Below are 9,973 nucleotides of genomic sequence, written 5' to 3'. Positions count from 1 at the left end.
TAGCATCACGGCACCCACGTTGAAACAGTTGTGTGAACCATGGGAAAATTGCCTAGTGATCAAGTTGCTAGGGAGAGATGTGGGGTTCTTAACCTTGCGGGACAGGCTACCTGCTTTGTGGAAGGTTCAAGGAGGCCTTGAGTTGCTGGACGTGTCAAATGGTTACTTCATGGTGAAGTTTGATTTGGAGGCGGATAGAGAACGAGTCATGCACGGGGGCCCTTGGATGCTCTTTGATCATTATCTGATTGTTCGACCATGGTCCCCGGAGTTCGTTGCGTCAGCAACGAAGGTCGACAACACTCTCGTCTGGGTTAGGTTTCCAGGCCTCGGAGTGATGTTCTACGATGAGAGTGTGCTCTTAACGATTGCTTCGGCCATAGGGAAACCAGTCAAGGTGGATCTGAATACCCTGAATATGACACGGGGTAGGTTTGCACGGGTCTGTGTCGAGATTAATTTAAATGTACCAGTTGTCGGAAGGTTTTTCCTCAACGGTGTTTGGTATAACGTTGAATACGAGGGTTTACACTTGCTGTGCTCGGTGTGCGGCTGCTATGGGCATGTTCTGCAAAATTGTAATCACACAAACAGGACTGAGTTATTGGCACACGGTGAGGGGGAGAAGGAGGCGACGGGGCAGCCGTCACGGGACCCACCGCATAATGCAGAATCTGTTGCTCCAATAGGAGAGCAATCCGTCCTGCAAGTTAGGGGGGAAATCCCGCTAGATCCGCATGGGGAATGGTTGGTAGTGAAATTGAGGAATCGGAGACAAAATCCTGGGAAACCATTGAGTAAGGGTCGATATTCCTATCATAATGGAAATGCAGAAATCCAGACGCAAGATCATGCCATCCCAAGTTACTCTACGAAGGCAATCCAAACAGAGAAGGAACCACGTGCGGTGAGATTGCAATCACGTGAACAGGACCATGCATCAGGGTCTAAAGCCTTTGATGGGGGCCACGGGTTGAATCAGAATTTGAATGGCATGGGGTCCACACATGAGAGTAAGAAACGTAGCAGGGGGGAGGTCGTTGCTGCCCGTCCACGGGCCACTAGTATTGCACCAGCATTGGGCTCGCATATGGCCCACAGTTCGCACGTTAGCCTCCCTCTCAATGATCTCGCATACGGCCCACAATTGGTGCAGGAGGGACTGACGGGGAGTTCAACTAGGAGTATGGAACCATGTGCGCTTCAGCCAAGTTGCACGACCAACGCACTACACGTTTCCGAGGATGGTGTTCATGAGATCCTAGGTACGGAGGATGTTATGCAATATGAAGAAGAGGAGGTCATGGTAGCTTGAGTACCTGTCGTATCTAGTCGTCTTTAATGTCTACGGATTTTAATATTTTGAGTTGGAACATCAGAGGGGCTGTTAATGCCAAAGGTAAAAAGAGGGTTGAGGAGTTAGTAAGGCTCCACCACCCGTCTATTTTTATTGTTTTGGAAACCCACTGCCAGTTTTCTTCGGTGGAATCGTTCTGGTTAAAGATGGACTATAGGTTGTGCTACAGCATGGAGGCGACGGGGCATTCTGGAGGTATTTGGGTTTTGATGGCGATGTCATGCTCTGCTAAGATTTCTGACTTTGCTTCCCACCCTCAGGCCATCTCGTTTACGGTTGTTGAAAGAAGCAAGAGCTGGGTGTGTACTTCCGTTTATGCTAGTCCTCGGGTGGAACTTAGACAGCGGGTTTGGGCTCATCTTCGGGAGTTGGGGGGACGGATTACGTTGCCATGGCTGGTGCTTGGAGATTTCAATGAAATTATGTTGTCAACGGAGTGTAGGGGTGGTCGCTTCTCGACAGCACGGGTTTCACAATTTCTGGAAGTTCTGAATGATTGTAATCTTCTTGACATGGGGGCTAAGGGTCTCCGCTTCACGTGGTATAGAAATCAACGTGGGGTTGTGCTGGCAAAGTGGCTAGACCGTGCGGTGTGCAATGTTGCGTGGCAAACAATGTTTCCATAAGCATATGTTAAGAATCTGTGCAGGGTATACTCTGATCATTGCCCTCTTTTACTGCGGCGTGAAGGCTCAAGAGACAAGGCTCAAGATCGACCCTTTCGGTTCCAAGCTGCATGTGCCACCCATAAAGGTTTTGAGCGAATTGTTAGGGAGGCGTGGGGCCGTAGCACGCCGACCCTTGCTAATGGGTTACAGGCTGTTCGTGTTGATGCCATCAAGTTTAACAAGGAAGTGTTTGGGAATATCATTACTAGAAAGAAGGCTCTCCAACGACGTCTCAGAGGGGTACAAATACAACTCGAGATAGGGGAATCAGAAAGCCTGTCACGCTTAGAAAAGACCATACAAGCGGAGCTGAATGAAACTTGTCTTCAGGAGGAGTACCTATGGTTTCAGAAATCTAGAGAAAAATGGGTGAGGTTTGGGGACCGTAATACGTCCTTCTTCCATGCTCAAACACTCGCGCGAAGACGGAGAAACAAAATTCAGGGGTTGTTTCTACCAGAAGGGTCTTGGCATACGGATCCTGTGGTAATGAAAAATGAGGCAGTCCGGTTCTATAAGGAGCTTTTCTCGAGTAATAACGAACAAGGGCCTTTTTACATGCATGCTGGGGTGCCACCTGGCCTGGGATTTGAGGCCCAATCTGCCTTAACTGCCCTAGTCACGAAGGAGGAGGTTCACCGGGCAGTGATGAGCATGAAGTCGTTCAAGGCTCCAGGGCCGGATGGGTTTCAACCGTTCTTTTTCAAGCAGTATTGGCCTATTGTAGGGGAGGAGTTATGGCGTACAGTGAAGGATGCCTTTCGGTTGGGGTTCTCAGACATATCCCTCCTGGAGACACAAATGGTGTTAATTCCGAAGGTGGACCATCTGGTTAGCCTCAAAGAATTTCGTCCTATAAGCTTGTGTAATGTTGCATGGAAGGTTATCTCTAAAGTGATTGTGGCTCGACTCAGGCCCTTCCTGCAGAACGTCATTGGCCCATTCCAGGGCAGCTTTATCCCCGGGAGGGGGACTCACGACCATAGTATTATTGCTCAAGAAGCCATCCATTTTGTACGGAAGGACGGTTCAGGTGTGGGTTCCTTGGCCTTAAAAATTGACCTTGAAAAGGCATATGACAGGGTCAAGTGGGATTTCTTGGAATCTACGCTGGTGCAATTTGGCTTCCCAACAGTCACTACTCAGCTCATCATGTGGGGGTTGAAGAATTCGTCAATTTCACTCCTTTGGAATGGAAGCACATTACCGTCCTTTGTTCTATCACGTGGCCTTCGACAGGGGGACCCACTATCTCCATATCTGTTTGTTTTCTGCATGGAGCGCCTAGCTCTCAGGATCTCTGAGTTGCTCCAGATGGGTCATTGGAAATCGATTCAGTTATCCCCTGGGGGACTACCGCTTTCACATCTTCTCTTTGCTGACGATATTTTATTGTTTTGTCAAGCTACAGAGGACCAGGCTCGGTTGGTGGCGTCGACCTTGGAGGAGTTTTCGTGGTCATCAGGCTTGAGAGTTAATTTGACTAAATCTAAGTTTGTGAGCTCTAGAAGGGTTTCACAGAGGAGGATCGATGCTTTGGAGGGCTTGCTCGGGATTGGCCACATGACTCAGATCGGGAAGTATTTGGGGGTTCTCATGACTCATGGTCAGCCAAGGTGCGCAAATTTTTATGATGTGATGGATAAGATCCAGGGTAGACTTGCGGCTTGGAAGTCCAAGCTCCTTAATAAGGCAGGTAAGCTGTGCCTGGTGAAATCTACCATCTCCTCTATTCTAGTTTATAGCATGCAAACACTGTGGCTTCCTCAGGCAGTGTGCAATAGAATTGATCAGGCTTGTCGTCGTATGCTCTGGGTAAAATCTGACAATACACGATTTTGGTCCCTAGTGAGTTGGGTTGTTGTTACTCAACCCAAGGAGCTCGGTGGTCTTGGGGTTAGGGAGGCGCGAAGGGTTAATGTATCACTCCTTGGGAAGTTAGTTTGGGATCTGCTGACGGCTCCACAGAAGCCTTGGGTTCAAATCCTCAGCAGCCTATACCTACATGGAAACTCTATCTTGTGTGCCTAAAACAGGCAGGGTGCTTCTCCAATCTGGTCAAGTCTGGTTAAGGCCCTTCCTTCTCTTCGTGAGGGTTTCGAGCCTTAGCTAGGGTCGGGTGCCTCATCTCTTTGGTACACGGACTGGTCAGGTACTGGGCTTTGGTGCGGGAGAGTCCCGTTCGTTCACATTACGGACATCAACAAAACGGTCGCCGACTGCTGGGTTAGTGGAGTTTGGAACTTTACTAACTTGCATACTGTTCTCCCAGCGGAGCTGTTAAGTTCGGTCCAACGGCTGACTGTCGTCAATTCCTCTTTGGGGCTGGATCACTTTGTTTGGAGGGGTGATAACTCGGGTTGTTACACAACAGCCTCTGGATATCGTTTTCTGACCCCGGTCTTGTCAACAGAGGGGGATGTAGTTTGGAAGAAGGTATGGAAGTTAATGATTCCAGAGAAGGTTAAGTTCTTCCTGTGGCAATGCCTTCATTCAGCCCTTCCAAGGAACCAGGTTCGGGCTGATAGGAGGCTCACTGAGTCCGGTGCATGTTCGCGTTGCTCTTGCCCTCATGAAACTATCTTACATGCACTCCGTGATTGCCCGTACTCGCGAGAGGTGCTGATGGATGGCGGGATCAGAACGGGGTGGTCCTTCTCGGAAAGGGATTGTTTTCAGTGGCTAAAGGGGATTATTTTGCACACGGATGTTATTAATCTATCCATCACCTTGTGGTGGGTTTGGCGATTTAGAAATAACATGTTGTTCAACGGTGAGCTTTGGACGATTTCGGTGGTCCGTCGGAAGGTGACACTGTCTACGGTGGAGAACAGTGTGTATAATGATAAGCGGCGCTTGTGGATGGAGCAACCTCTATGGAGACCTCCGGAGCATCCGTGGGCCAAACTCAACACGGACGGGAGTTGGTTGAGTGACATTTCTACTATGGGGATGGGTGGAGTAATTCGAGATTGGGCAGGTAGGTGGCGGGGTGGTTTCTCGCGTGGAGCGTTAACTGGGGATGCGTTACGTGCCGAGCTGTTGGCTTTGGAGGATGGCTCATCGCTTTGTTGGGAAGGTGGGTTTCGGAAGGTGAGTTGCGAATGTGATTGCCTGGAAGCTGTTACGCTGTTTCAAGATCGATCAACGGATAGGGACTTCCTGCATAAGCATTATGATGTTATTCGCCGTATTAAGTGCATGCTAGCCCGGGACTGGGTAGTTTACGTCAATCATATCCCTCGAGATATAAATTTAGTAGCCCATACGCTTGCCAATTGGGGGGTACGGAACATGAGTTCCAATGTATTTTGGAGGAGTCCTCCCAATTTTATCCTGTTACTGTTAGGAAGAGACTCTGTGTCTTGATTTATCTCCTGTTTTAGTTTTCATTCTTTACCAAAAAAAAAAAAAACTCATATTTGATTGAAGAACAAAAATAACTACACCTAAAAAATTATACCTAAAATTATTTTCCAACATATTTTTAAAATGTGCATGCATACATCCACACGTGGAAGGGGAATATTTGGTGAGAGCATAAATTAGGATTAGATTTTATTTTTGTTTAATTATACTTTTAGTCCCTTGTAATATTAAATTCGTAGTTTTTGTTCCTTTATTTTTAAATCCATAATTTTAGCTCCTCAACTTTATAAAATTTGTAATTTTATTCTCTTCATTGATTGTTCATTCGTTGATCATTAAAATTGTGACATAGCATTGGATAGATAACTAGGTGATTAATATTTAATCACTTTTAGGTTAATTTGCTTCTTTAGTTCTCATTTTTATCACTTTTTATTTCATTTTACCATGTTTATGAGATAAAAATGATAATTAAAAGTAAAATTTAGCCTAAATACTATCAAATATTAATTGTTATGCCATTCAATTAATGTTAAATTGCAACTAAATTATAATTTTAATAATCAACGAATGAACATTCAATTAAGAGATAAAACTGTGAATTTTATAAAATCACATAATTAAAAATAAAGGGATCAAATTTAATATTATAGAAATACTAAGAGTTCTATTTAACCATTTTTTTATCAATAAAAATTATAATAATAACAATATAATTCATACACAAAATTATAGACATACTACTTCAATCTCCACCATTAAATTCACCATAATACTTTATATGATGATTATGTTTTCCCATACACACTCGTACACTTATAAATAGTTTGTAGTAGTTTTAAAAATATCATAAAATGACAATTTACGGTGGTTTTAAAAATTAAAGATATTCAATTAAAAAAAATACAGAATCAAGGACTCAATTAAGTTGTTTTTTTTTATATGGTTTTTTTATATTTAAAGATCTATTTAAGAATTTCCAAATAGTTCACGAGGAATTGAATATTTGAGTATTTAACCATGAAATTAAGAGTTATATGTAGAAAAGTGGGCCAAAGCTATAAAACCGGTAAATCTATAAAAGAGTTGACTCGTTAACTATAATAAAGTAATTTTAACTTTACTTAGGTCTTGATTTTACTATAGTTATTCCACCCTAAATGTTGTCACATTTTGATTGATTAATAGAGTATGGAGTATGGACGTAATCTCGCTTAGACAAGATTCTTTAATTTCAATTGATACATTTTTCCGTATCAAGGTCATAAAATTAAAATTTTAAACTAAATTTAAACTTCCAAATATTTAACAATAATTTAACGATAAATAATATATGTATAATACTATTTGTTACACCAAAAACTGTTTATTTATTAATTATTTTTTTATAAATATTTTTTTATATCTTTTTTGGTAAAAATAAAAAAGATTAAAAAAATAGTGGTAATGAGAATTGAACTTAGGTCTTCATACTTTTATCTAATCATAAGTCACTATTATTATAATTTTTTTAACTTCTATAATAACTAAGTCAAAAGTAGGGATGTAAAAAAAAAATTAAAAGTAGGAGTGGTTAAATCGGCATGGATCCAAATGAAATCAATGATCTTATGAATCCCAATTAATTCAATTAAAGAGAACTTGGATTGGTTTGGATCACCAAAATATTTTGAATTTGAAAGTTAAAAAATTAATGAGTTTGGTTTGAGTATTGAATCCTAATCAAAATATTTATTATATATAACTAAAATTTATAATCAACTTTCTATATATTAAATATGATCATCTATATATAAGAGAGCATTTTTAAGAGTTTTTATTTGACAAGAGAGGTTTTTAAGAATTTTTTTAACTTGTCATTTAATTTGATTTTTATTTATTAAAATTGTTTATAAATTAAATTTTAATGTTTTTAAAATAAATTATCAATTGATAAAAATAATACTAGACTACTATATAAATTATTTATCATAAATCTAAAATATAATTTATATGTTGTTGTAAAAAAAATACAATTCATATGTTTAAAAATATCTATTCATACAAATTTTAAATATAATTTATATATTCAAACATAATATTTATATATATATATTATAATAATCCGTTATAATTTCTATACTTAATGGTTTAATTACTCGCAACGAAAAGATAAAACATCTACCTAAAGTTACATGCAAATGGTTCCTAAAAATACATGCAATAATATATGTATAAGAATAAATAAACCAAATATGTAAATATATTCCTATGTGGAACTACATCATCCTATATAAATATATATTTACAGTAATCCAAAAACTGAAATATAAACTTAGGTTGTCTATTAAATAACAACTAAACCAATTGGTTACATCAGAGTAACCCAACAAAATAACATGCCATCCTTCGATGGCCTCCAAAAATATTTTCGACTCTATCCTATTTTTGTCATGCTTCCATATAAATATGATCATTGCAATTTAACTACAAGAAAACATACAAGAGTAAATTAGTATTCAAAAGAATAAACATATAACAAGTATAGAAGTAAAACAACTATAGTACAAACACCAACATGTAAATCACACTACGTAACACCTCATAGTTTACAACTCAACAACATAAAAATAACACATCAACATGTCATTCAACAACCTTAAAAGGTAAACAACTCAACCATATAATAACATATCAACTTACACCATGACTATGTCATTTAACAACAAATCGACATAGCATATAAATCACACCACAATTAACACATAATATACATAACACCTCATCTACATGTGTCATCATACATTCAATTACAAAGATCTCTTATAATAAATATGGGTACTCTAAGTTTGATTCTATCAAACCAACACGACCTTTTTACACTTGCTAGATCAATAATCGATTTGGATAAAAATTCACAAAAACATGATTTCTTAAATATCGTCACTTAAACTAGAAAAGTCTAATAATTATGTTAAGGTAGAATAACTTGGGTGTAAGTCTACCACGATGTTAACATGCATAACTAAGCATCTTATGTAATTAGCTCACTGACTACCTTTCAATTAGGGATGACAAATAAACCCGTATTTGCAGGTAATATTCGAACCCGCTCAACTTTGACGGTCAAACTGGGTAAAACTCGAAATATTAAATCGAGGGCAGATATATACTTTACTCGCCTCGTCTCCGTCTTCATCTCTGGTTTAATACTCATATTCGATTTGATTGTTTTAAATAATTTTAATATTTAATTATGTGTGATTGTTTATTATGATGTAAAACATTTATAGTTGTTTAATTATTAAGAAGTTTATTGATTAAAATATGAGATAGACAAACAACTCAATTATAATTATAATATAATAGAAAGATAAGTTAAAAATATTGTGTATATTTTTTTACAAAACAAAATTAATTAATTTTTGACAAATACGAGTGCGAGTATACTTGATATCCAATGAAAATGAAAATAAAATAAAAATTACTTATCCAATGGGACAGGAATGAATTTAAACCGTGTGGAAACAGATATGTGTATCATAAAATCCATACCCAATCTGTCTCATTACCATGCTTACTTTCAATATACCATATCCCTTTCAATACTTAAAAATTCTGACCCTCAACCTTATATGTTACTTGATTTAGTCACTTTATAAATGTTGGTCCGACAATTAATGACTAATTAACTGGAGCACGCATTGGACTCTTTGTCTAAGATAAGACTTTACGACTACTGTTTGCATTTATAAATTTAGTTCCGGATTTTACAATCTCATCGTGTATCTTTCATGGCATCGTCCTCCACCTCCAGCAATGTTGAACCTGATGCTGATGACGGCGTCGCAGAAGAACTGGTACTTATCTCTTACCTTTTGCATTGGTTAATTGATTTTCGGGATTTTTGTTGTTTGAGTGTAACTAAACAGTTAGAGCTAATGCCAATTTACTTCCTTTCCTGGCAGCATTTTGATGATTTCACTATTGCTTCTTCATGGGAAAGGTTTGCCTTCTCCTTATTCCATTTCCTCTTATGCATATCGAATGAATTGTGAGAGAAACCGTGTTATGAAGATACCGTTAAATTACTTATTTATGTGTTAAGTAGGTTTATTTCTGAAATAGAGGCAGTGTGTCGAATTTGGATGGCTGATGGTCCAAAGAGGTTATCGGTAAGCTTGCTTAGTTTCAAACTTTCATGATCCCTTTTCAAATTTTTATGCCATTTGTTTTTACCTGAATAAACTTGGTTTCGATCTAGGCAAAAGTTGCAGTTCCATTAGGGTATTCCAAAAATTCATACAAGGTCAAATCTGAATTGAAGTATGCCATGAAAAGTTACTGCATGGAGTACTATTTTGAGACCAACAATAATGGTAATTTGGACTTCTTTTGGCTGTAAATGTTTGATAGATTGAGTATGGTGAACCTTGGCAGTTGGAGTTGGCACAGCGGTAAGGTTGTTGTTTTGTATTATTGATGTTATGGGTTTAAATCATGGAAACAGCCACTCTGCTTGTTGGGTAAGGCTGTGTACATTTGATTTACCCTCCCCAGATCCCCTAGGTGCAAACCTTGTGCTCTGGGTTGCCCTAAA

The 9,973-nt window shown here is 38.9% G+C and overlaps 2 protein-coding genes across 7 annotated transcripts in view; both read left to right on the top strand.

The window, feature by feature from the left end:
- The first annotated feature begins 1,341 nt into the window (after positions 1 to 1,341).
- Positions 1,342 to 5,394, top strand: LOC109809509 (uncharacterized). The gene is made up of 4 exons (XM_083064221.1): positions 1,342 to 1,964; positions 2,007 to 3,962; positions 4,062 to 4,120; positions 4,298 to 5,394. Exons 1-4 carry the CDS (start codon positions 1,342 to 1,344, stop codon positions 5,392 to 5,394), a joined length of 3,735 nt encoding a protein of 1,244 aa, XP_082920347.1.
- Positions 5,395 to 9,006: 3,612 nt separating this feature from the next.
- The window catches only part of LOC109790827 (uncharacterized), a 28,326-nt gene continuing 27,359 nt past the window's right edge, over positions 9,007 to 9,973 (top strand). For 2 of the 6 annotated variants that reach the window (XM_020350068.3, XM_020350066.3), the window contains exons 1-4: positions 9,030 to 9,233; positions 9,342 to 9,379; positions 9,485 to 9,548; positions 9,638 to 9,752. In XM_020350068.3, coding sequence (XP_020205657.2) covers positions 9,168 to 9,233; positions 9,342 to 9,379; positions 9,485 to 9,548; positions 9,638 to 9,752 — 283 coding nt within the window. In that variant the 5' untranslated portion in view covers positions 9,030 to 9,167. Of the gene's footprint in view, positions 9,234 to 9,341; positions 9,380 to 9,484; positions 9,549 to 9,637; positions 9,831 to 9,973 lie in introns of those variants that run through there. The other 4 variants (XM_083064026.1, XM_083064027.1, XM_083064025.1 and 1 more) reach the window with 4 other exon arrangements.

This window comes from Cajanus cajan, chromosome 9 (assembly GCF_000230855.2).
Source record: "Cajanus cajan strain Asha chromosome 9, NIPB_CcT2T_4, whole genome shotgun sequence".
Lineage (NCBI taxonomy): Eukaryota > Viridiplantae > Streptophyta > Magnoliopsida > Fabales > Fabaceae > Cajanus > Cajanus cajan.
This window is presented reverse-complemented; position numbering and strand designations above follow the sequence as displayed.

What these genes read in the sequence shown, in the direction of transcription:
- LOC109809509 (XM_083064221.1), top strand. Translation starts at nt 1,342, where the DNA reads ATGTCTACGGATTTTAATATTTTGAGTTGGAACATCAGAGGGGCTGTT. An exon ending in GCGGTGTGCAATGTTGCGTG is followed by an intron (nt 1,965 to 2,006) that starts GCAAACAATGTT and finishes GAATCTGTGCAG; the next exon opens with GGTATACTCTGATCATTGCC. An exon ending in CCTTCCTTCTCTTCGTGAGG is followed by an intron (nt 4,121 to 4,297) that starts GTTTCGAGCCTT and finishes CTGTTCTCCCAG; the next exon opens with CGGAGCTGTTAAGTTCGGTC.